Source organism: Saccostrea cucullata, unplaced genomic scaffold (genome assembly GCF_032062105.1).
Source record: "Saccostrea cucullata isolate Sc308-1 unplaced genomic scaffold, CSIRO_AGI_Scuc_v1 ctg27, whole genome shotgun sequence".
Taxonomy (NCBI): Eukaryota; Metazoa; Mollusca; class Bivalvia; order Ostreida; family Ostreidae; genus Saccostrea; species Saccostrea cuccullata.
Window position 1 is genome coordinate 1385801 of NW_026920935.1, and position 27731 is coordinate 1413531.

The 27731-nt window shown below is 35.0% G+C and overlaps 1 protein-coding gene across 1 annotated transcript; it reads left to right on the forward strand.

The window, feature by feature from the left end:
* Positions 1-90: 90 nt before the first annotated feature.
* LOC134258788 (uncharacterized) lies at positions 91-27505 on the forward strand. Its single transcript, XM_062741379.1, has 38 exons — positions 91-169; positions 5013-6503; positions 6885-7014; positions 7338-8143; positions 8474-8699; positions 9018-9032; positions 9276-9288; positions 11588-11732; positions 11845-11931; positions 12023-12112; positions 12219-12410; positions 12946-13176; positions 13477-13497; positions 14144-14278; positions 14551-14648; positions 14894-15080; positions 15197-15301; positions 15405-15621; positions 15976-16151; positions 16407-16576; positions 16915-17026; positions 17198-17224; positions 18012-18156; positions 19349-19555; positions 19693-19836; positions 19967-20169; positions 20472-20562; positions 20650-20767; positions 20917-21061; positions 21158-21248; positions 21341-21511; positions 21779-21992; positions 22102-22246; positions 24541-24703; positions 25382-25596; positions 25699-25834; positions 26588-26698; positions 26797-27505. The coding sequence occupies exons 2-38, from the start codon at positions 5110-5112 to the stop codon at positions 26965-26967; spliced, it is 7047 nt and encodes a 2348-aa protein (XP_062597363.1). The 5' UTR covers positions 91-169; positions 5013-5109; the 3' UTR covers positions 26968-27505.
* The last annotated feature ends 226 nt before the right edge of the window (positions 27506-27731 follow it).

Here is a 27731-nt window from a genome sequence, read left to right on the forward strand (position 1 = left end):
TGCTATTTGTAAGAACAGGCTGGCCTTTAAATTCCTTTTCAACTTTTGAATATGCATTGGAGCACAATATTGAATTTTGTCCTTCCCCGGTAGAAGGGACAGGCAGATGATATATGGGTTATTTCATTCTTTGGGATATAGTTTTGAGAATATGATTTTGATTTTCAAGGTAAGCATTAATGGATATTTGGGTTATGTAATGTTTGTTAATGTTTGTGTGTATTTTGGATAGGACTCTAATGGGTTTATGTCACTGAGTCCATTTCATGCTCTTGTTTAGTTGAGTATGGTTATAACGGTGAGCATGGAATTCTTTTGTTTAATCTTATAGTGAGTATAAGTGTCTAAATTCATCTGAAATACTTTTAATTTCTTCTTTTATGGGGAAGAAGGGGGGAGGGGTAATGAAGAAATGTTTTTGCACATTTCAAAACTTGACCTCAATTTAATGCTAGCATTTATAAAAGAACTGAATGGGTTTTTTGGTGGTTTCTGAAATCTGACTGTCATTTATCAGCTAGTAACTCTTATTTTGTGAGTGTATGTGGATTCTTCTTTTAACTTCAAACCTAGAATACAGTCAAACATCATTATCTCAGATTTTACAGGGCCAGGAAAATCGAAATAATCAAGACCGACAGAAAATTTAGGAAAACATTGTTTTGGACTTCTAACATGTTCAACTTTCTTTGACCATGATACTAGTACGTATATGCCTTGGATGTTTATTATACCCCTGCTTGAAAAGTGGGAGGGTATACTGTAATCGGTGTGTCCGTCCGTCTGTCTCTTACGCTTTGGGGTACCCATCTCTTATCAGCAACTCTTATACCACTGAGTGAAATTTGATGAAACTTTCACAGAATCTTGATTACATATTGCCATTGTGCACCTCCTATTTTACTTTTTGATCCGACACATATTTTGGGTTTCCCGGCCACAATAAAACATGCGACTTTGCCATTTTACTCATATGGGAGGCGGGGGGTATCATTTAGTGAGCTCTTTGCTCACAGTACCTCTAGTGTAGAAAACTGCCCTTGAATTGATTTCACCTTGAGATTGATTTTGATCAAAACATTTTAGTAAAAATTAAATACTGTATACAGGGAAATTTTCAACCCAGTTTTATTTTAGCCCCTTTGCCCTTACTTCGGTGAGGTGAAATTAAAACTAGGGCAAATTGAAAAAAATACAGTATAATTTCTTGAACAAAAGTGTGACTGGGTAAATTTAAAATGGGGCAAAATTGTTTGCTAGATTGAAAGGGCAAACATAAAGCGGGATGAAAGTAACCCTTGTACGGTATTCTTATAGCATTTTACCCTCAATATCTCCAATCTTCAGATATCTGTGTATTTTTCTTGTTCCCATCAAGTCTAATATAATAAGATTAAATTCTCAAATGTATAATATATGCTTCAAATTCTTTTTCTGTATTGAGTGACGATTGATGCCTTTAATTGGTGTAGAAGGAAAATTGACATTTTTAACCCCGTCCCTGGCAAAAATATCTGTATTTCATGCATGAACATCGTGGCAAGCCACGGGTTTTGTGTCCATTCTCCACAGACCGCCACGGTTTGTGGAAATAGAATGGACACAAAACCTGTGGCTTGCGACGATGATGCATGTAATCCTATTTTGTAACTTCAATCTGAAAAGAAATGTTGTTTCACAAGTCCAAAAGGGGGGTGGGGGGGGGGGGGGGAGAGAGCTTATATCTGCTGAAGCCTGAAGTAATGTCCATCATTCGGGGTTTGAGGGGGGGGGGGGGTCCCTGGTCAGAGACCACAAGAGGTCATGCTATAATAATGTCTTGTCATCTATCCATCTGTTACCTTTTAACATAAATCATTTCTTTTTCTTTCATTTTGTGACTTTGTCAAAAGTCTGAATGTCGTGAAAAGTAACTTGGTGACATAATATATTTTATAACATGGGCCCTATTGTTATAGCAAAAACAGCAGGTCAGCAGATTTTTTTCATTGATAAAATTATTTGATGGATTAATGTTATAACAAATTTCAAAGTCCAATACACAACATTATAACACAATGGTAGGACCTGTTTTAGTGTTTACTCATTATCACATTATAGCTGATTACAATGCTATAACAAAACTGTATGTCCAATACACAACATTATAACACAATGGAGGACCTTTATTGTTACTGATTTGACATTGAGATATTGAAGTGGCTAGGCCCCGGTTTAGGGTAAAATTCTTCTCCAGGGTTAAATAGGATTAAAGGATTGAAAGTTTTGCTTTCTGGGATCAAAATTAACTTAATTTGACAAAGAGTGGTGTTTAAATTTTTAAATGTCTACATTCTCTTTTGGTATTTTTGATTATTTTTGTTCAGATCCTCTCAGAAGTTACCCAGAAATGCTGGAACTGAGGGTGATAATTGTTTTCTGGGGCAGATAAAGAATGATTGTGTTCATGTTCTCTGGGTAACTTAGAAGTCAATAATGGTGGCTTGCTCAATGTTTAACAAGGTGTGGACAATGTTATCACAGATATAGGTAAAGTTTTGTCAATTATTTTGAATGTCCAGTAAAAAAAAAAAAAAATTTTCAAATATGATTTACCTGTATTAGAATGTGCCTTTTTTTCAAAAATTGATTTTGCAGTTTTATTTTTTCTTCATCGTTGAACAATTACAGTGTATCAAGTGTGTGATTATATTGCTTGTTTATCAAAAGATGTGTTTGATTTGATCAGTTATCTTTGGTGTTTTTCAATTGGCACATTACTGACTATTAGCATTTTTTAAATATATGTAGGACAAGGAACATAAATGTGTACCTGTCTGGTATTGAAGCTCTTATTGAAATGTTGGCAACTTTTTAATATAACTACCGGTTTCATAAAATATAGAATTCATTCATAATAAAGATTATGATTAACTAGCAACAATATTAAAGATGATAATAAAATACTTCTATGATGAAAGTTTAGACATAATTACATGTACGTAGCATTGGCGAAATAATTCAATGCCTTTGTGTCCATCAATGAAATGCACCAGTTCTTAATTGTCAGACAGTCACTCATTTGGTTTAATGGTTAGTCTACAGTGAAGGTCTTGCTTTTTCTCTTGAGTCCCAGAGTACGCAGTTTTATCATTTAGTCACTGGTTCGAATCCATAAATGGTATAATTTGATTGTATTATCTGTGTATGTTGCATGATCATGATGATATTGTTGATTTTGGATACAGTTATATCATTGGTGGATTGTTAAAAATGCATCTATCAATGCTTCGTTTTATCAATGTATCACAATTGATGGATGTCATAGCTGATTCTGAAATCCCATAGTACCATTGCCTCATTGTGCACTAGGACAAATATAATGTTTTTTTTATGAGAAAATTAGCTTTTTTCTAAATTGAAAGCAGTCATATTGTCTGCCACATGTATTCCATATAATTTATTTGTCTAGTCCTTGTTGTTGATATTTCCTGTGTATTTATGCATTTAAAATGTTAAATTCCTTGTGGCAAAATTTTTCATGTTTGATTTTTGCAACATTCTGTTAAACATCCTAAATATACATGCCTTTGACGCTAATCCATACCAATATTTACCAACTTGAACTCGTAAATAATACCTGTTCAATGTGTATACAGTGTACTAATATTTTGTGTCTATCGTACACTGGACAACATTGGAATGCCCTGGTTCATTGTATATAAACCTCCACATGTATACCGGTTTAAAGAGAATTTGTGCACTGCCTACTTATTAAGATTCAGACAGAACCTTTTATAAAGCTTTTATAGAATGCTCTGTGTGCAGTTTATGACATGCACTTAAGAAAAAGGATTTCTTTTCAGTCTAATATTGTGTATTTTAATTTTGAAATTTCCTTTGTCCATAGAATCTTTCATTGTAAGTAAGGGAATGATTGATAAGCAGAAAAACTGCTTTTAAATATTTATTATGTGCCATGAATGTCAAGTAATGAACTACTTTTATAACTGAAAATGTATTGATTTCACCATTTAAATATCAGCTTTGCATGGAGATATCGTATGAGGTAATGTAAAAATAATAAGATGCATTTCTGTATTAAAATGAACTAGATTGATCAATACTTAAGTTTGTTCCATCTCTACTAGTCTTCCAATAAACTACTGCTGAGTTTTAATTCATTCCATTCAAAAAGAAAGGGGGGTATAATACATGTACTGTTTTACCCTTGTGTTTCTGTCTGTGTGTCTTCCTGTCCATAACAAATTTTCTTCACAGTTTTCTCAGCAACCCCCTTGGAGCCGGATTCATTGTTTTTTTATTTGTCCACCTCTGTGGAAAAGAAAAATGTAGAACAATTATTTTCAAGAATGAGATATTATTAAAATATAATTAATTTTTTTGTTTATAATCATGAAAATAAAATATGACTGATCTAAAATACAGTAGTATTTTGTTTATTGAGATTAAAAGTCTCTATTTAAAAATAAAATGATTTATTGAACATATCTTTATTTACTATAATGATATGGTTGACAGTTACTAGATATCTACGTATGTAAGTAACATAAGAACATTGCTAAAAACCTGATAGGGTGTTTTTGAAGATTGCAGAAGTTTTAACTGGTGAATGAATCACCACTGCTACTTGAAAAAAGTTATCTCATAGAGTTTACAGGTATTAGGGGTGTTTCTAAGATGAGAAAGTAAATTTTATAAAAAGTTAAAGCTTCTTGACATTTTGGTATGTGAATTATCTAACTGCCTTTATATTGGACAAGATGACACACACCTGGGATATATATACTATGATTTAAACTGATTTTAAAAGATAAAGTAGAGGTTGTTCTTATTTTAGTCTAAATGTAAAATTAATTTAAAATTCCATGACACTACCTGAATTTAATCTTGATTTAAAATGTGAAAAGTGGAATTTAATGACTGAAATTTTCTGATCTATTGAATTCAGTCTATACTGCTTGATGAAATTTATGAGAATCTGTACCTTCATGATTTTTTTCCTTTTTCAGGAAACACAAAGGGAGTGTTGAGCAGTGTTAGAAAATGACTTTCCAAACTTTAAATGAATGGAGAGAAACAACCTAGATAATGTGAAATGAAACTTCAATGATGACTTCGTCGTTGTTCTTGGAGAGGAGACTGGGTGACCTCCCGGTGTTAGACAGGAGTAAATTGGGGAGTTCCTCTTCAAGGAAGAAGGACAGCGCACAGAAAAATGAGACCTACTTAGTGGGTGTGTCAGCAAGGAAACCGATCGGTGTCCCTGAGGCTCATGCAGTGCCTCGTCCCTCTGTACGACCAGCAGTCAGAAGGAGGCTGAACTTCCTGGACAGTGATGACGATTTCCAACCGACACCAGGGTTTGATTTCACAGACAAGATGGCTGCTTTTAGGGAACTTCTGAAGAAAGATTCCGAGCGAGATGCTGAAAGAAATAGGAAGAACTTTGGGAATAGGTACACTGGTGAAGTGGGGAGGCGTCATGTTAGGGACGCAGAGGGAGGGGGTCCGCCCAGTGAAAATGGATTACCAAGGTCAAGGGAAGCACGGAGACTACTCAGTAGGCTGGCTGATGAGAAACTAGCTAGGATGTCATACAGGAACTACCGTGCTCAGCTACAGCTCGAAAGTGTGTCCGATTCACAGGATGGAAGGGTTGATGTGCCAAAGACTGAAAACAAAAGTGAAAGTAGAGATGAGGATTATCTAGATAAATTTTTGTCAGAAAGGACTAGCATTAGGTCGTCAAGCCAGCAGAGGGAAGCTAGCCACCAAAATGATGCTGATCTTGACAAAGTTCCTCAGAAAGAGTCCCCTTGTCAGACGAACTGTGATAAAATTCCATTGTGCCAAAATAATCCATTACAAGAACAGGGACTCCTTTTAAATGACACTATGGGTTCTACAAGTACCCTAAATAGGAAAATAGGAAAAGTTTCAATACAGTCCAATGTTCCTCATTATCATCCATCATATGTATCAACAAAGGAACCTCCTTCTGAGTCTGTGAAATCTTTGAGTAAACAGCCAAACTCTAAAGGACTGGGACTGTGTGAAGGAATCAGGACAGGGGAAGTGGTCTTCACTAAGTCTCGCTCAGGCAAGACTTCACACAGTGGTACTCCTCAGTCAGCTAGCAAGGGAGATGGTGGGGTCTTAACCCTGCAGGACCTGGCTTCATCTCCAAGTAAAGTTAAGTCTAGCAGAGGAAAAACTAAGGAGAGACAAAAATCTGAGGAAAAGATTAGGAAAAATATCAAAGAATTGAAAGAAGATCTAAACATTTCCGATTCCTCAAAAGAGAATGATAAAGTTTCATCAAGGAGACGCAAAATAAGCAGGGACCGCAAGGAAATCAATGAGATAGTGGAAGGTACAGATGAACCTAAGATGACCGGGGTGGTGGATATGAGGGGCCCTAATGCTCAAACAACCAGGAAGGCTGTGTTTGGTCCCAGGCACCCAGAGACTGAAGGGGCCAAGAGAGAAGGGGGATGGAGGTATGGCGATATCACTAAAAAGTGTTTCATTGAATTGTTTGCTGTTATTTGGTACATATGATATATTGTGATATTATATTATATTCAATGTAACAACTTACTTCCGTCACCTGGCTCTCTGGCCATAAAACAGACAAGCTCACTTCTGATCACAGTCTCAATTTTACAAAAGGAATTTATAGCTGAAAAGTGAGACTGCAATCAAAAGTGAGGTCATCAAGGTTTTTTTGGCCATGGAGACAGATCAGTGATGTATGAAGTTTAATTGAAGTGTAGGAATTTATTAGTAATTTGCCAATTAACTCTTGCATACAAAAAAAGTAGAGTTAAAATTACAAATGTTCCAATAAACAATAACAGCGATTGTGGTAATGTTTACAGACCTACTGAGGGCAGTATGAGTGGGTCAGTCCGATCTACAGGGTCTCAATCCTCCACTATCATGGCCGTCGAGCTTCTGAGGAAGCTGTATAATGTGGACCCAAGAACCAGACAAGATCTTGTTCTTAAAGTAAGATTAACACCATTATTGTAAGTACTAGAACAAATTAATTTGGCCAGTGGTTTAACTTTATATGTATCAATGTTAAAGGTAAATGTTCTTGGAATATTCTTAGCTGAAATACCTTATGCAGAATAAATTTTGTGCCATGTTCAGTTTGCCAAAAAGAAAGTTAAAATCTATTTTGTCATATTTTCCGTTCTCACAGACCAATATTAGATCTTGATGGTAATGTTCGATTGTTTTAAAAAAGAGATAAAATCTGAAAAGTAAAAAATGTTAATTGAACAATATATAAAAGTACATGTATCATGGTTGCTGTTTAATTACAGGCCAAGTGCTTTAGACGGTGGCTGAAGAATGTGCAGTCAATGCAGTCCATAGATGAGAAGGATCCGTACGCTCAGTCTGCCCGAGAATCGTATGTAGGGGGCCCCAGACAGGGGCTGGGTGGTTTGCTAGGCTCTGCACAGCTGACTGAGACAGACTTAAGGGACAATGCTTTGCTGAGTTTTCCACATGACAATCTGCAAACTTATGAACCAAATGGTGTGGGCTTAAATAGGAACACTATAGAGTATGAAGGCACTAATTTCATTAGATATGACACAAAGTTTGGTGAGCATCGCACACCTGGTGAAAAAATTACCACAAAAGTTGCACCCATTACAAAGGAGAATTTAGAAAGACACACCCAAATAGTGCAAAGTAATATGCAACCTTTTTCCAGTATTCATTTAAATGATGGACCCTCTGCATTCACCATTGTTAGGCCATGTCCAGCAAATGAGAAAAATTCCCCTGGAGAAAATGGAAATCCCCCAACTCCTCGATCACGGGTAACAAGGGGAAATAGCACTGGTCAAGCAGTTCAAAGCACAGACAAAATACTTTACCCTCAGACACACTATGACAATTTTAATGGTGAACCACGGGTTCCGATTTTCTCGGACAGTGTAGCACGTGTGGCCTGTGTGCCTGCTTCTCAGCCTGTGACGTGTTCTGCTAGCAAGTGTGTGACAGATAGTGCTAGAATTGCTAGGAGACTGGGGCGGGCCACTAATCTGGTCCTACCCTCGGTGTCTGAGAGCTTCACACAGCTTCTGGACACCGCTAATTACGGGGTCTGTCTGCAGAGGTGAGTGTCAAAGCTAAAACATTATACAGTCAAGCTTCGTCATCTCAAACTTGAGCTGTCGAAGAACTTGGGATATCAAGAGCAAAATATTTAAAGAATAAGTAGTTTGGATTTCCAAATCACTTGACATATCCATGGTATTCAAGATATCAGTGTTTGAGATAATGAAGTTCAACTGTATTGTATTGGAAATCTGGTTGAATAGCAAAGTGTTACTTCTAGGGAAATTTGAATTTAATTTTGTGATTAAATAGGTTAAATGGGCAAAGATTTACCACTTGCTTTTACCACTTGAGGAAAAGAAATATAGAGATGTTTCTGTCATTGCAGTGCTGAAATGTTTCATCGCCGTAGAGTCCAAAGGGACTTTTTTCTGAAATGGAAGAAAAACGCAGCGGAGCATGTGATCATCAGGGCTGCTGACAACCTCCATAGATTACACTCTCTGAAGAAAGGAATGAATGCCTTCAAGTGGGCCATCAACCGCTCCAGAATCATGGTGGACATCTATCAGAATAAACTGAAGGGTATACTGGTCACCGCTACCTTCTACAAGGTCAGGAAACTAAAAATTTAAACTGTTCATTGAGGCATTAGGCCTAATGCATTTTGATACATTATCTGCAGTACCTTATCATCAGTATCTGTTTATGCATTTTGTTTTTAAATTTTGGTTTTTTTTGGGGTGGGGGGAGGTGTGTGTGTGTGTGTGTGTGTGAATGTTTCAGTTCTGTATTAAACTGTAATGAAATCTGCAAGAAATAGAATTTTTATTGTTCATTTGGTCAGTCATTTATAAAATGTGTAACAAATTCAGGTATAGTCTCCAGTGTAAAAAAAAGGTTATTATTTTACTTTGAATTCTTCAAATCAGTGGAGAGACCAGGCTGTCGATGCTGAATCTGACCTACATTTTCCGGTTGAGTGAACAGGTTAAAGTTTTTGGTGCAGGTTTTATTTCCAATTAACTTTAAGTCTTTTTATGTTGACAAACTTGCATGGAGACATTTTACCAGATGGAGACCTACATTTTCCGGTTGAGTCAGTCCTATGTTGAAGCATGGATGATACATTAAGGATGGATACTAATGCTTCATGCTGAATCTGACCTACATTTTCCGGTTTTGAACAGGTTAAAGTTTTTGGTGAGGTTTCACAAGTAACTATAAGTCCTATGTTGTCCAAACTTGCATGGATGATACATCTAAGGATGCATACTACCAGGCTTGCTTCGGATGCTGAATCTGACCTACATTTTCCGGTTGAGTGAACAGGTAAAAGTTTTTGGTGCAGGTTTCATTTCCAAGTAACTATAAGCCCTATGTTGACCAAACTTGCATGGATGATACATCTAAGGATGCATCTACCCCCACCCCTCCCCAATTACCACCAACACGTCGAATTATTTTGAATATTGACTAATAGCTTTATATAGCACTGCACCCCCAGTATAACATTTTTATAGTTCCAGAATCCAAGTAGAACACTTTATAGACAATGATTTTTTAAATAAAAAATGCTTAAATATTTTCATTTTTGGAATGTACACTTTTTGTTGGTTAATTGTGTGACTTTTTAGAGATTTAAGTTAAGCTTTATATCAATCAAGTTTTGCACTTCATGCATGAAAATTATGCAACTAAATTATCCATCTTTTTTTCATAGAAAAGCAAAACAGTTTGTATAGATTTTAGATTTTCTGTAATTTTATTTATACATGTATTTAGATTTACTGCATTTCTTTTCTATATAATAAACCACTGTATACTGGATACTATTCATTTAGTATTTTACCCAAAGTCATTTTGTTTGATTTATGGTTTTTTTTAAACTTTTTTTTTTTGGATACCGTATTAAAATAATATTTCATGAGAAAACTTTATTTTTGGCATATTTATTTAGATGCCTTGACAATAATGTTAAAATTTACATGTACTTAGATTTATTATAAAATATATACAAAATTTTGTCTCATAAATAATACATGTAACAGTGTCCCTTGTCTTGAAATATAAAGACACTCAAAATATGCCAATTTACAATAACCTACATTGTTTAAATCACCCATTATAAGGATGTTGGGGCAATGGACAAACATTTTCCAGTATACAGTAAAAGTGTGTTTTCTCTTTAGTTTCTGACTGTTTTTATCCTCTCCAATCTTTATTTGTTCTTACTACAGTGTATAATGTGCATGATAATTATTTCTGTTAGAACAATATATTTGTCTCTTCCAAAGTTGTTTAAAAATTCTACTTACATTCTAAAGGTAATTTAACATAGAAATTTATGTAGTAACCCATGATACGCTGAAACAGATCTGGAGAAAATCTTCAATATATTGTCGCCTTAGAAACCAAAACTTGGAAAACCTTTACTAAAGGTCAAGGGGTCATGCAGTGGGGCATGGAATGAAGGAATATTTAATAATTTGGGAAGGGGGTGTTGAAGAAAAATATTCTTTATCTTAAATTTGTTTCATTTTTCATGTTGCATTCAAACAAGATTTATTTCATCTTTTGGTCTTTAACCTAAGAGAAACAGCTTTCACAGAATCTATTTTTTGTGTATTTACTTGCAAGGTACCATTATAGCATTTTTACCATAATTTTTGTTGTTTTTTTTTTTTTTTACTCATTAGCCCAAAGGAATTTATACAGGGCAAGATGTGTGATTTGTTCAGAAAGATATTTTTAGTTTTCATCTGTAATTGTAAATGTTTTAATTGTCAATAGTATAACACAATAATTAAAAGCTAATTTGCAGGTTTTAATGCTATGATTTTCTTTAAGGGATTTTTCAAAATTATTTATCAAAAGTATTCCTGAGTCAACTATACATGTATCAAATTGAGCAAATTTGGCAGCATGACAATTTTTAAAAAGTAGTAATATGCAAATATAAGGTTTGAAATTAACATACTGCTAAAAGAGCAATAAAAATTAATATCAATATAATTATTCTTCTTGAAGTCTTAGATATTTATTTTTTTACAATTTTTTTTCTCTAACATTGATAATGATCAATATCATCCTTATGAGATTGAATTTCATATTTCCTAGACTTAACACCAAGATTAAAAAGTAAGTACTTGTGTACATGGATCATTAGACAAATCACGTGTTCATCACGGTGTGATTTAAAGGTTTTCTACCACATTAAAACACAGATTGATTGAGGAAACTGGTCTGGTTTAGATGAGATGTAAAATATTATAGACTATAAAAGGGTACTTTGTTCATGTTGATGTTGAATTGCATTATTTGAAACATGAGGAATAACTTGAAAACAAAACTCATAAATAAGTTTTCCTTCAGCGATATTCTTTATGATTTTTATTGTACATGTACTTACATTATAGAGCTTATGATATGTTTGTAGCTGCTATTTCTATATGTCACATAACCACATAGGCTGCTTTATAAATAGAAGGAATCCTTTCAGGAAATAATGCCTGTTTTTTCTCACCTTTTAGGATTCGCTACCTACAAGACTCCATGGATCACAAGCTGTTGATCCGAACAATGAACATCTGGAGAGAAAAATTCCAGATTCGAGTGAAGGAGAACTCCGCTCATAATCACTTCAGGTACAAGGCAGGAATTCCCATACTTCTCGATCTAAAAAAAACTTTTTATAATAAAGATGCAGTGAGTTGATTTTTATTGCTTTGTTGTATTTTGAATTGGCTTGGGTTTCAGGAGGAGGGTTTTAACTCAGAGTCTGACAGCATGGAGAATCTATACCCTGGAGTCTAAGGAAAAACAAAGAAGAGACGAGATGGCAAGGTAAAGTTAAACCATGACAAGACAGACATGTTAGGGATGGATGAGGAATTAAGGGAAAAAAATTAAACCTGGATATATTTTTATTTTGTAGAAATTTGTACTGTGAGAGACTGCAGAGCAAGATGTTAACTAGTATGGTGATACAGTACAGAAAAATGTCCCTGGCCAAACTTCATCACAGGTACATGTTGTCTGAATATTCTCAAATGACAACTTTTCATATTGTACTTTGATGAGTACTGTTTATGATGTGCACTTTAATCAATGAGTCCATTCTTCATTTTCAGAGACCATTTTCTACAAAAGCTGTTACTTGAGTGGAAGCAGGCAGCCTCCGTCAGTCGTAAGGAGTACGAGAGGAACCTGGTGCTGAGCCAGGAACACTGGGTAAAAAATCAGCTCCAACGTCGCTTCCAGCACTGGCACGACCTACTGCTGACCGAGAGGGCAATCAAAGCAGGAAACCAGAAACTTGTCAGGTTTGTCCACCAGGTCTTTTAAGTATTTTATGCTCTATCATGTAGAAATGGTGGGGAAGATAATTTGTCATGTCCCTCTTCAAACTATATATTGTAAAGCATGCTTAAGATGAAGAGCCAGAGATGGACAAATTTTGCTTTAAACATGATTTTTTAATCCATTAAGCTCACTTTATTTTAAAGCCATGGAAAATTGAAAAAAAATATATTTGACTGTACATGTCAACTGCTTATAACTGTGTTCCGTATATATGTGTTTTACTGTACATTTATTAATCAATCCATCTGCATTTACATTTATCTTGAATTGAGGTCAGTTTCAGTTCTTAAACTGTAAATGATGTTCCCTTCAAATTTTCATTTTGGAATGTAAATTATAGCCCTTAGTTGGATATTCATGTTCCTTGGGATTTTTTTTTACATTATTCAAATTTTTAACTAGTTATAATTTAAGGGGATGAGGGGGCTTCTAGGGAATGAAACATGAATAAAACATTAATTTATTGCCTGAACAAAGTTTTTTATTGTACCACAGAAATGCATTTATTATCTGGAGTACGAGCTGGCAGCATCAGGTTCGATATCGAGAAGAAATTCACGCTCGCATCCGTCACAAGATCCTGTCTACATCTCTGAACTGCTGGAAAGAAAATGTGGCCATGTTGAAGAAGCGCCGCGAGGCAGCAGTGGTTTTCCTACAGCGAGTTCTCGTGAGACATAGTTTACACGGCTGGCGAGATTACACACAGCACAAAAGACAGCTCAGGTAGGGGGATATATCTGCTATGACATCATACTGACATCAGATTTCATCCTCTCCCGATACAGGCAATCTACCGGTCAGTCCAAAAACCCCTTAAAGATTGAACAGTTTTAAAGTTTCCCTCACCTGCATGCTTTGAAATGTTTTGTGCAATTTTGAAGAAACTTTGATAACCCAAACCAAAAGAGTTTGTGTCCCTTCCATTTCATACCTTTAACCTTTAAGTAATGAGAAGAATCTTAAAAAATTGAGAAATAAATTAAGGGAGATAAATCAGTAAAAATCTTTGATTAATATTTTTAGCATTAAGATGGCATTTTTAAGGTAATGCATTCAAATAATTATGCTTGAGTTTATTTATTTCACATTTTTTGTTTTATTTCCACCCTTTGGGGTATTGGTTGTGATGTTTCTCAGACATCTAGAATATTCATTAAGATTTTTTAAGGAGAAAATGATATGGTTTCTTATTCAATCTTTTCAATGGATAATATTTCAAATTTTATTTTTTGAAGATGTATTTTTAGTTGCTCTAAAATAATACTTAAGAAGTTTTGAAATGTTTGTAATGGTAGAGAAAATCAAGTAAGAAAAAAATGAGAATCAGTCTAACTTTTGAAAATTTATCACTCGGTTAAAAGAAGACATTGTTTTTGATATTATTTATTTTTTAGATTTTTGATATTATTTATTTTTTAGATGTAAATTTATGTTTCTGAGAAACTACTCAATTGTTTTGTTGATATCAATGCATGGTTTCATTGAATCATGGTGGTGGTATGTTCAAAATTTCATCATCATATGGAGAAACATGTATAATGCAATGTTCTGTGAGCATTTTCATTGCTGCAAGTGGTTGAAATGTAAACTATGATGTGTTATCTAATATTAATTTTGATTTGTACATTTGAAATGTGTTTTAACTTTAATGCTTCAACTAGCTGTTAATTTTTGTGATGTTTTCATTCAGAACAATTCAGGAGACTTTGACATATCGCTTGAACATTAAAATACAAAAGAAGGTTATGTCTCTATGGAAACGACAAGTGGAAGAGAGGCTCAATTTACGCCGCGCTCAAACATTTTGGTCTAATACTTGTGCCAGGTAGCTAACATGTTGATAATTCTAACACCTTCCAGTTTATTGACAAGTTTTGTGCATGCTGATTTTGAGCTTATGAGTTGAAAAATTAACACTTGTTTAAAAAATAACAACAAAATTAATATTGTTATACAATTAAGATATAATTCAAATGGGAAAATTTGGTAGTTTTTAAAATTAAAATATATTAAAAAATTAATCAACATTAAACATAACTTTTCAAATCCCTTTATTGTGGAATGGTTTCATTTGTGACATACATGACGAATTTATAGGAAGTCAGTTGTCCAGTGGAAGAAGGTGTGTCACAAGAGATCCCTATGTAGGCTGCTCAACGATACAGAGCCAATCAGAAAACAGAATCTACTCCGACGTAAGATAGTATTGGATAAATTATCGATAATACATGTACATGTAGTTAGTGCTCATAGGAAATTAACCCATTGTTCAAGTACCTGGATGAAATAGTTTTATAGTTTCTTGACTGTTCTCATTCTTATTTCCTTCAATGCAAGAAATTTTTGAAAAAATGGGATTATTACCTAATTCGAAGTCATCTTCAATAGACCTGGTTTAGAATTTCAAAACATAACATTATGATTGACTGTTCCCTGACAGGAATGTTCCAGAAGTGGTGGAGTGTGAAGGAGCAGATCGAGTCCGAGAATCAGGAGGTGGAGCAGACAAGGTCGATATTAGACAGGACGCAGCTCCAGACACGATTCAGTCACTGGAAGGCTGAGACACTACTGAGGATACGAATCAGACCGCTGGTTCAGCGCAGGCAGAAAGTGCTAGTCACAGAGTCAGTAGCCAACACTGAACAAATAATCTCGTACTCCTGATAAAACTCAAGGGATAATATGAAAAATTGTATTGTTGAAAATTTTCTGTGTTTGACACATTTTCTTGTTCTTCCAGATCATTTAAAGCTTGGCATTCTTTGGTGCAGCAGAAGAAGGAATGTAGAAGAAACAATACGATCTTCATGAAATCCAAACTCAGAAAGTGCTTCAATGCCTGGAGGTCAGACATATTGCTTTGTATCTGAAGTCTGGATTCTAATTCTGAAACATACTTGCAAACAAACTCTTTTACTGAATATAATGGTACTTTCTTCATATTACAGGAGACAATTCCTGTTACAAGCTGTGGAGAAAGATCTGAAGAAGAAAGTAGAGTCAGGCTTTGTGAGGAAGTGCCTGATGGGATGGAGAGAGGTGATCAGGAGGAAGAAGGAAGCACAGCAGTTCCACAGCAGACAACTTCTGAAGCAGACGTTCATTGAGTGGCACTACAAAGCCATCAGGAAGATGAAAGAGAGGCTGGCTACAAAAGAGGAGCAGGTACAAAAGTGTCACCATTTATAAAACAAAGCTCTGCCTTACATTCTAATAAAGCTATACCAGTAGTATGAAAAACATGTAAATGAAAGAAGTTATTTGGTGTTGGTAGTGGGTGAATGCTTTGGTATCTTTTGTTTTCCAGCAAAATGTTTCAGTCCCCTCAATGTTTTTCATTGTTTCAAAATGCATCTTTTATTTTCTAATTCTTGTGTTTAACACAGCTTTCTATTACAGAGCTATAGGTGACCAAATTCAGAAATGTTTTCTGAATATTATTTAGGAATCATTTTTAATTTCATTTTAAAGTTCTTGGAATATTATATAGGAATCATTTGAAAACTATTTTTGTTTTAGGAATACAACAATTTCTTGCTCAAATCCTATTTCAATTTATGGCTAACCAATGCTCAACAACAGAGGAGATATGAGCAGGACATTATAGACAGGGCGGAGGAGAGCCAGAGGAACTCACAGATCGGGTCCTCCTTCAGGTTCTGGAGGCACCATCTCAGGGCCACTCTGGTCGCAAGGTACAGTGGCCATAAGCTCATATCTCTTGTTCAGTCTGTCAAAATTTCAAAATTTTCCTAAGAAGCATTTCTATCCCCCCCCCAAGAGGTTACTTTTTGAGCTTTAATTTACTATTCTTTCCTTCTTTAGCTGCATGAAGAAATGCATGTACAAGTTCAATAAATAATCAAATTTAATAGAACCATTTTTTATCTGAATATGCTTGCATGTTACATCAATATTAGCTAAAATATGTGCTGTCCCCCTTTTTTCAGAGAGCACCAGAAGATGTTACAGAGGAAGTTGATGGTACAGGTGATTGTAGAATGGCGGAGTATCTCAGAGCGGGGCATCAGACGAGCCGTTCACGAGTTCGCTGTCCGTATTGGACTCCAAACTCCCGAGGATTACTCAGGGGAAGCCCTCAATGTGTCAGGAGATTCGGGTGGGTACACAAGTAAAACATGTATTTCATATTGGATAAATATAAACCAAGAAGTTAATACATCGCTTTATACATGTATATGTTTTACAATGACGTTTATAATTACCGGTATACACATATTATAATGCTGGTCATTACTTTTATTCAGAATTCAAAGCATCTTGGTCCTTGAGAATTTTTAATACCCCCACTTAATGAGAGTGATTAGATCATTTATTTTAAAAGAAATCCATTCCCAGCACAAGCTAAATTATGGCTGAAATTTAAAAGAAATTGAGGGACACCAGTCTAGATACTGATTTGAATATCTGACTAATTTTTTATTTTCTCTTGTATAGCTGATACTCCTGAGAGACTCCAGCTGCTGACTGACATGATCCTGGCCAGTGAGAACACCAGTGGAATACACAGTCCTGTGGCGTCCTCTACACTGGGCACGCCCATGAAGAGGTAAGGGAGATCACTCAGAGACAACTCAAAGCACAAACACTAAGCATCTACATTTAGTGCAAATGCTGATTATTACAGCCATAAGGAGGAGTAATAAAAATAGTTGGTTGAGATTAAAGATTGACTTTATAATGAAAAACCAATATTCAAAACTCTCCCTTTTCTTTGAAGTATTTTGGAATCGCCCAGAAAGAAGAGGTAGGTTTTAGAAGCCAGACTTATAGGTCTGTCTCTAGAGTGAGTGTGGCTTCCAGCATGGTCTTCATGTTTTCTTTCAAAGATTGAAATTTTCTTCACCTTACTTAACTAAACTTTACAGCATCTCATATTCATTTATCAGTCCTCAAGTAGAATTTTCACACAGCACATGAAGCTGTTATGAAAAATAATTACTAGGTTTGTGCATTCAGAGGTAGGGTAAAATTCACCTCATCAACATTTTACTTTGACATTCTTATATTCTTCATTGCTGTGTTATCTAATCACTGCTACACATCTTTGACCAAAGGCAGGATTGAAATATTGCATTAAATGGTAGTGAAAAAACTTTACCAAATATTCCACTGAATAATATTGACCACAAATCAACACCATCATTTTATACACAATTTACTAAATGTTTATTCATTTTTTTTTGGAGGGGGGTGTTTGGTTTAATTTTAAAGTACTCTTTGAATCATTATACTGAGTATTTTGTTTTGTTGATGTATTTGCTTTCAGTTACTTTACTATGTGTTATTTATGTAAAGTTTACTATATCAAGCTGATACGTGATATTTAATGTATGAAGTGATGTGAATGACATTATGTGACATACTGTGATTGACCCTTTTAATATAATTATTCATGTATTACTGAGTTTCAGGGAGGAGAGGGACAAACTGTAAATTATTTTAAAAGACTTTTTAATTCCTTAGATGAAAATGGAAGCACAATTTTATTATTTTTTTGGTCAGAGATGTACAAATAGATATGTCTATTTTAGGTTATTTAGCCCAGCCTTGAGTCGGGTGAGTCTAGACTTAGATAGGTCCATTCCAGAACTGGACCTCAAACCCTCCCTGGCTAACACCAGTTTTATTGACGCCAGATTCGAGATGGAACAGGCAGTCAAGACAGAAAGAATGAAGGTGAGGTTACAAAGTTAATTTGCTTTTCATTCAGATAAGGCCAGATAAAATTCATCTTTAGATTCTCATCCCTTCCCGCCCCCTCTCAAAGTGGCCCACCCCGATGTTTTTTATTTTGAGTTTTGGGTGTTATAATAAATTTTCATGTATTTTTATTCAGTAAGAATTTGGGTAAAGTTTAAGAGTTATCTCCCGTCTGTATTAAAAGTTGTGTGTCGCTATTTATAGCAAAAGAGCCATGTGAAGAAAGGAGAAAAATTGGCAATAAAACCAGTTTAAACATGTAAGGAAAAGATAATTTGTCAGTATAGAGAAGGCAGAGAAAAAATAATAGCATAAACACATCTATAGATCTACCATCACTGGCATGAGCAAGTTTTTTTTTTTTTAAAGATTTTTTAAAACTTAGTATAAAAATAGACATGGAAAATGACACCTGTTCAAGTTTTAACGATCTCCGACTGTATGTGTGTGATTTTGATTTGAAAAAAAATAAAACATCGTAGGAGAGACTTTAGAGAATGTTTAGTGCTAAGAAAATGTTAAATCTTAAAACAGTTCAGGTCTAGGTTTTTCAGTAGAATATTTTATTAGTGTAAATATGACCTATTTCATTGTCGAACAACTCAAGTCTCAAGAACGATCAAATTTTTTAGGAAGTTGGAAATCTATGATATTTTACAGAAAACAGAGGGCTTTGTTGGTAAAACTAAAGGGTATTTGGGGAAAGGCCAATGAGAAGTCATACATACAAAATTTATTGGTATCAGAACCCCACCTCATTGTGTTTTGTGTGTGCCGTATATGTGTACTTGATAATTTGTTAATTAGCAATAAATATCTAATACTAGTAATTTAAGCAAGAATTTTCTTTGAATATTCAAAAGAATATGAAAAAAAAATATTCATATTTGCATTAACATAATGAAAAAATGTCTACGAAAAAGTCCATGTTCTGTTGATACTTAAAATTTTACAATTATAAAAAATAAAATCCACCCACCTGCCCCAATTTTTTAGCAAATTAGGATGAGAATCTAAAGATTAATTTTACCTGGCCTAAAATAGAATACATGTATTCAAACATTTTGCTTCATTTTGATTTAAATGCTTTTGATTTATGAGAATTGGCTAAATATACATGTAAATATTTATAATAAATAACTTTATTGAGTGTAACGTTATGTTTAAGACTTTGGTGACAACAGCAGTAAAGAGGATCCGGTTTTGGCCGGTCAGTATTGTATTTGATCAGTGGTGGGAGTACACTGTTCACCAGAGGGAGCTCCGAACACTTTGTAAACAGGCCAGTGATGTCATTCAGAGGCAAAGGTTAAAGTTCGCCTTCAGGGTCTGGAGGTCACTCTATCAGAGAGAGACTCAGGCTAGGCAGTTCAGGGTAAGTACAGTAAAGTCAAATGTCTACACAAAGACTGGTAATGAAGAAAATGTCATTTATTGGAGCATTTTTTTTCTATTGATAATGGTATAATCTTTCTTCAATTGCCAATAATTTTTTTTTAATAAATTTTACAGGAGGAATGTCTGAAGAGACATGTTTTTGAAGCACTGGAGGAAAACAAAAAGATGATGAAATACAAGAAAGAGATGACTGCGCTTGCTCATGATTATCATTCACTTATGGTGTTCAGAAAAATATTTCCAATCTGGTTTGAAAAGGTATAGACATAGAATTTCTGATCATACAAAATAAATTTTAGTTCAGTTTTGATTGATTCATTTAAATGTTGTACTTTGAGTTCCTAAGAGTGTTTTACAGTATGAGGTCTTCAATGACTGATCATTTTAGGCACAAGAAATGAGACATACCCGCAGTGTTATTCGTATCTGGAACACAAGAACAGAACAGGAACAGGGGTTACTTCCCTTGGAAGATACTCTTCATCACCGACTGTCTAAAAGGACCTTAAGGAAGTGTTTTGCTGTATGGCGACTTAAATTCCTACAAATTGACAGACTCAGAAAAATGTATAACAAGACTGTACAGAAAAGGTAGGACTTTTGTTAAATTTCTATATTTGTTCAGTTCAGGATAACGTACTGTACAAGTTTTAGCAAGACACAAATTTAGTATTTCTCCTTAAAAATTAGTATTTTATTTTTAGCTAGAAGAAATTTTAGCAATTTTAAAATGCTCACTTTAGAAGATATTACAAAGAATACATTCATAATTGTATCAAAATGAGTAATATATCAAGTTCTTTGAATTTAATGCTTGAGATATCAGTACAGGGAATGTCATTAAGAACCTCTCTGTCCCTTTATAATTCTACTGGCTAATCTGTTTTAAACAGATTCTTTGAAGTTTGGAGAGAATGGGCTGAAAGAAAAGCTCACTTGCGCAGAGAGAGCCAGAATTTCAGCAGTCACAGAGTACAAACTTGGGTATGTATGCAACATTGTTTTTCCATATAAAAAAGCATGTGGAATTTTATTTACTGATGCTAAATATCATGACTGGTTCTTTCTTAGGCTTTCAACACTTGGATACTTCGTCAACAACAAATGGTTGTCATTGATCAAAAGGTCAAGGACACTCAAACACAACACATGAGGTTGTTGTTACAGAGCTGGCACCACTGGGCATCAGGTACATGTGTACATATGTATATAAAATAAAATAAAAACATGTACCTAATTAATCCAAAGTAGCAAAATGAAATTACCATTCTCAGTTAAGTAAATAATGAGAATCTTATGACTTTTTGGGAGGTATTTACTTATTTCTAACCTTTTTAGAACACAAGAAGAGGAAGCTGGCGAGTGTACTGGTGATGCAGACCTCACAGAGAAACCTTGTGATGAGAACCTTCACAACCTGGAGAATCCAGACAGAGAAATGTCGACAGTTATCCAAGTGGTGTCAGCAAAGACTGATGATCAGGTCAGAATGGTTCAATTTCTGATGCAGGTAAAAAAATTGATGTGTTTGTTTATTTTTTTAAGAACATAGAGGTTATTTTGTTTTGCGTGGTTTCAGAGTAATCCGAGAGTGGCAGGAAGTAGCAGAATGGAAGAAACAAATGAGACAGAAAGTTCTCTCCTTCCAAGTGAAATCTTACACCAAACAGGTTAGATACATTTAAACTTTTCAACTACCACAAGTATAGAAAAGGTTGAAAGAACTGCATCAGACTTAAATGAGTAACATTTTTGATTTCAGGTGATAAGGATGTTTAAGATTTGGCACAGTCAGTATATGGAGCGTGTACAGCAGCATGAGGAGCATGAGGCCTACATCAGGAGGTGTGTGCTGGAGTATGGCAGGCATTGGAGGAAGCAGGCTCAGAAGGCCAGGGGCAGACGACTCCAGCAGGTCTTCATGTATAGACAGGTAAAAACATATATTTTGAACTCATTTAAACTGAATGGATTTTTTTCTGCAAAAATATTCCTTTGGAAGGGGGGGGGGACATTGTATCTTGCGACATTGTATCTTAAGAGGTTACTGTTTCATAAGTTCATTTTACTACTTGCATATTAGAATCCTTATTAGTTGTATATATATGTAATGTAAACCTATTTGCTGAATATATACATGAACATGTCAAAATTGTCCTTAGTAATACAAGTACACATTGTTTAAGTATGTCTGTTATAGGTTGCCACCTGTTTTGCCAAGTGGAGGTATGGTTACGAGAGAAACCTGGAGAGGGAGAATCAGTTGAATAAGTACATCGTTCGCAGGAATAGAAAGATTCTGGGAACTTACCTTGATGACTGGAAAATCAAGTTACTCTCAAATCAGGCTACAAGGCACTTTAATGTCAAACTATTAGGAACATTCTTTAGTGAATGGCATGTATTTGCTTCTGGTAAGTAGCTTGTAAACAATTTTTTAATGGTTAAGTTAGAATATTCCAGATTTTGGGTATTATATTATTTGGCCTCATATGTAACAAGTTGACTGGTTTTCTTTGACAGAATCTAAACAGAGGAGACATACCTGTGCTGTGTACCAGAGAGCACTGGAGCAACAAAGTCTGAAGACATACTTCAAGTATTGGTACAGTCTAACACAGGTCCAGAACGACATCAAGAAACATTGTCACCTCAAACTCCAGATCAGGTACAAGTCACTGTAAACACAGATCAGGTACAAGTCACTATAAACACATATCAGGTTCAAGTCACTGTAAACACAGACCAGCTACAAGTCACTGTAAACACAGATCAGCTACAAGTCACTGTAAATAAAGTTCAGCTACAAGTCACTGTAAACACAGATCAGTTACAAGTCACTGTAAACACAGATCAGCTACAAGTCACTGTAAACAAAGATCAGCTACAAGTCACTGTAAACAAAGATCAGCTACAAGTCACTGTAAACAAAGATCAGCTACAAGTCACTGTAAACACTGCCATCTTAATCTACAGATCAGGTACAAGTCACTGTAAACACTGCCATCTCAAACTACAGATCTGGTTCAAGTCACTGTTAACAGATCAGGCATAAGTCACTGTAAGCACAGATCAGGTACAAGTCACTGTAAACACAGCTCAGGTACAAGTCACTGTAAACACAACCAACTCAAACTACAGAACAGGTACAAGTCACTATAAACACAGATCAGGTTCAAGTCACTGTAAACACAGATCAGCTACAAGTCACTGTAAACAAAGATCAGCTACAGTCACTGTAAACACAGATCAGTTACAAGTCACTGTAAACAAAGATCAGCTACAAGTCACTGTAAACAAAGATCAGCTAAACTCACTGTAAACAAAGATCAGCTACAAGTCACTGTAAACAAAGATCAGGTACAAGCCACTGTAAAACACAATCTACAGATCAGGTACAAGTCACTGTAAAACACAACCAACTCAAACTAACAGAACAGTCACTGTAAGCACAGTCACTATAAACACAGATACAAGTCACTGTAAACACAACCAACTCAAACTACAGAACAGGTACAAGTCACTATAAACACAGATCAGGTTCAAGTCACTGTAAACACAGATCAGCTACAAGTCACTGTAAACAAAGATCAGCTACAAGTCACTGTAAACACAGATCAGTTACAAGTCACTGTAAACAAAGATCAGCTACAAGTCACTGTAAACAAAGATCAGCTAAAATCACTGTAAACAAAGATCAGCTACAAGTCACTGTAAACAAAGATCAGCTACAAGTCACTGTAAACACTGCCATCTCAAACTACTGATCAGCTACAAGTCACTGTAAACACTGCCATCTCAAACTACTGATCAGCTACAAGTCACTGTAAACACTGCCATCTCAATCTACAGATCAGGTACAAGTCACTGTAAACACTGCCTTCTCAAACTACAGATCAGGTTCAAGTCACTGTTAACACAGATCAGGCATCAGTCACTGTAAACACAGTTCAGGTACAAGTCACAACAAACACAGATCAAGTACAAGTCACTATAATCACAGATCAGGTACAAGTCACTATAATCACAGATCAGGTACAAGTCACTGTAAACACAGATCAGGTACAAGTTACTTTAATATATAATGCTCAGAGCCTATTATGACTATAATCTGATTTATTATACCTCTATTGATAATACTCGAATTTGATTGGCTGGTAAGAAAACTTTAAAACACAACAATGACTCCAAATGATACTGTTTACTGCAATAATGACCTAGGAATCATTGCACGTGGGAAATAATGACCCGGTCATTATGATTAATGACCTCTAAATTATGGGCTCTTAATCAGAAATTCCTTTTTGAGTAAAGTCAATGCATTTAAAATAATAATGATTCGAGAAAAACAACATGTTTTTAAAATTGTTCATGGTCTGTTTTGCATTACCATACAGAATACGGTAAAATTTTATCGTTAATTTAACGATTTACTCATTTCAAAAAAACATGTATCGTTATAGGCCTACATTTCAATGGATATATGTAGAAGCGGCTCTTTAAAGAGTTGAATTCCGTGTTAGATTTTGACTGTATAGAGGAAAAGTAATCGTTAGTTATAGCAATGTATGTCGCTAACAACCAAATATTGTTTTAATCAGTAAATCATGATGCGAAAACTTACAGTAAGTTACATGACTTGCAGATGTCAATGTTAACAACTTCGCTAACGAATCCCGATCAAAGAAAGAATTGATAACGGTTAGAGATTCATACTTTTCAATATATCGGTATAATAAAACAATTGATTACCCCTTTTAAGTTCAACATGGTGAAATAAGGACCCGAGACCTGGCCCACTCGATAACCTGCCCTGACCTCGGCTGCTACGCAGCCTCGGTCAGGACAGGTCACCTCTTGGGCCAGGTCTCGGGTCCTTATTTCACCATGTTGAACTCAAAAGGGGTAATTAATTGTATAATGTTGACTTTGTTTATGTATGCTGTTCTTTTCTCATTACAGAGTGCTGAAGGAGTGGCATATGTATGCCCATCGACGCCGTCAGTTGGCGACATTAGGGACAGTGCTTACAAAGTACATACAGATGAACACATTAAAGAGGACATGGTACACAATGAAAACTCGAGCTGATTATTGCCAGAATCTGAATGAAACTGCTAATAAAGTAAGCATTTCTATTCATGGACATCAAAGGCACCTAATTCACTTGGGTGACCTATTGCCATCTTATTTCTTTCATCATGTTGTGTGCGCACATTTGAACATTTTCTAGCTCCTTCTCTGGAACTTAACAAAACCTAGCTAATTTTGGTAAATAACAGTTTTGGAAGAGGGGTATAAAAATACTTATTTATGAATCCCTTTTTCCAAGAGTCTGAGGGGTAGAGCTCAAATGTTTAAAATAAATAAATCATTTATATTGTTGTATCATACTCAGGTTACATAGTGGCCCTTGAGCCATTTGCTTATTTGAATTTGAATTTGTTTAACCCTTCCATGTGAAAGGATTCTATTAAATATTGTAAATAGTGCAAATGAAATAAGAATTTTCACTTATCCCATTTTCAAAACGGGCTTTAAAAATTGAAGAGAATTTTAGTTATAAATGTAAAATTATACAAACATTTCATGTATTTGATCAATTTTTTTCTCCCGATCATCCTTTTGTTGAATTTGGAGAAAAAACTCTAAATTAAAGGTGCTTCTATGCAACCATGTTCATACATGGCATATTTACATGTATATGCAGATAGATTCAATTTTTATTCCAAGAAAAAGGCATGGTCTGGAGTCTATGCTTCTGTAACATTGTGGGGTCTCCAGTGTTGTTTTCTGGTTTTAGGTGATCATGGAGAAGAACCAGGAGACTATGAGGCTGGCGTTGTCTGTATGGTGGGAGCGACTGAACCGTATCGTCGCGGGCCGCTGTTATCACCATCTCCTAGCCAGGAGAACTGTGAGGCAATGGAGATGGTTTGTGGAGAAAAAGAAAGAAGAACGGGAAATAGAGAGACAGAAGAATGAAGAGGCCATTTTACATCACAACAGACACATCTGGTAAGAAATAAACACAAGGAAAGAAAATTTCTAAAGGGATAATGCTTCTCGTGTTTATTTTTTGATTTACAAATGAAACACAATGTATGATTTCCCTTTCAGTAAATTGGCCTTCAGAGCCCTACACAATGAGGTCAAGGTCAAGCACCAGCTACAAAGACACAAACTGAGGATACAAATAAAGTATGGAAATCTCTGGAAACACAGAGTGGACTTGATGTACACTGCCAAATGTGTGGTATGTATTTAGCTGTTTTTTTCTGTTCACAGAAATAGTTTACTTGCAGAGAACTTGATAAAAGATTTATTGAATGTTTATGACAATAATTTCTGTATTAAACTTGTGATTAAAATTATAGTACTTGTATATAACAACAAAAACAAAAACTTTAAGCCCCATATCAAACTCCATTCACAGGAGCTGAAGGTGGGTAAAATTAGCAGAGGTGACAGTTATGTAGATACTTAGGTTGCACCAGGTTAGATGGAACAGTCTTGATGAAGTTATAAATAATGTTAACATTATTATTTTCTCCTTTGACTTTCAATCTGTTAATTAGTTTACTCCACTACAACACCTGGGGATATTTAGTAAAGTCATTTTTTGTTTACTTTAGTGACTTATTTCTATCTACTCTTTAAAACCTAGCTTTTTAATTGGAAATGTTTCAACATTTCAAGTAATTATTCTTCAGTTCTTCACTATCTCATATCTCCAAATTATTTGGCAGTAAAATGGGGTGATTATCGATCACAGGTAATGTTTTACCAAAAACTTACCAATTCTTGTACCAAGGGTGGGGTTAATTTGGTCATGTATTGAACTAATTGTTGTCTTTGAAATTCAGTCATCTTTGACAGTTATTACAGACATGACAATGATTACCAATATTGAAAATTTTTGGTCCCCAGGGTCCAAGCACTGAAATTCTTCATAAAGAGAATTAATCTGAGCTTATATGCATTGACAAAATTTGACTTAATTTGACAGGAGGAAGAGAGACTTTTACTACAATCTTGGGATACATGGAGAATAGCCTTCGCTAAGCGTCGGGCAGCAAACAAAGTGACAGCCTACAGCGATAGGCAGATATTGTCACAGGTACAAAAAATACTATACAGGGACTTGTAAAGAGAATTTATTTACATTCAATCAAATCAAAAAGCCATTGTTAAATACAAACTACTTGTACTTTTTAGGCATTTTTGGCATGGAAAGAAGTTTGTTTTGAACGGATTGAGAAAGTGAGGAAGTCAGTCCAGTTTTACCTGCCGCCCACAGAACCTCCAATGTTTAAACCCTCCCAGCTCCCCACCCCCATCACCAGGTCCCAGGGAAAAAACGCCAGGAAATCAAATGTTATAGCCTAGTACATGTTACTGAGAGCAAGGCTTCAAAACTCAGAACTGTTCTGAATAATTCTAATGAACCTCTATGAACTGCAAGGGTTATTTTACAATTGCAAGATATTTTTGAATCCATTATTGTGTGTATCTTTGGTATGTAACTGATCATAAATGTGTGCTTGTATTTAAGTATGAGGATGGCTGTCAAATGTATTAAGCATTCTAGTCAGTATTTATTGAAGCCATTTGTGTTAATTATGCATCACATTGTATGTTTTAAAGTAAAACAGGGTTTGGTATATTATATGAATAGAACTGTGATATCATTGTGTGCCAAACATTAAAAGCATATTCCTATAATGGGAAATAAAGGTGCTGTTATTTCATAATGTAAAATGTCTCGCACTGCACACCTCTACAGCCATAAACCTCTGTGATAGTTAGTTGACCAAGACGTCCATGTTGATTTTGAAGTATTTTTGTTGCACTCCTTTTTGTTTGTTGGGTATATGATTTTGCGTTTTATTCAAATTCTTCCATTCCACAAATAAATTTTTGCACTTTAAAATTTTTTACAGAGGATGACTGGTTTTCATACATCTTTAAAATTTTATTCGGTACACAAATTTTTTTCAAAAAATAAAATACAGTGCAGGCTGATGTAATACAATTTCAACAATGTCATGCAAAAAAGAAAATGTCTATCATTAAAACAAACCAGAAGTCTCTGTCGAGACTGTGGCTCTACTGGTTTGTACTTATCAAAAACCATTGCACTATTTTATGTA

What these genes read in the sequence shown, in the direction of transcription:
- LOC134258788 (XM_062741379.1), top strand. Translation starts at nt 5,110, where the DNA reads ATGATGACTTCGTCGTTGTTCTTGGAGAGGAGACTGGGTGACCTCCCG. An exon ending in ATTAAGATGGCATTTTTAAG is followed by an intron (nt 13,498 to 14,143) that starts GTAATGCATTCA and finishes GTTTTCATTCAG; the next exon opens with AACAATTCAGGAGACTTTGA. An exon ending in ATGGCATGTATTTGCTTCTG is followed by an intron (nt 21,993 to 22,101) that starts GTAAGTAGCTTG and finishes TTTCTTTGACAG; the next exon opens with AATCTAAACAGAGGAGACAT.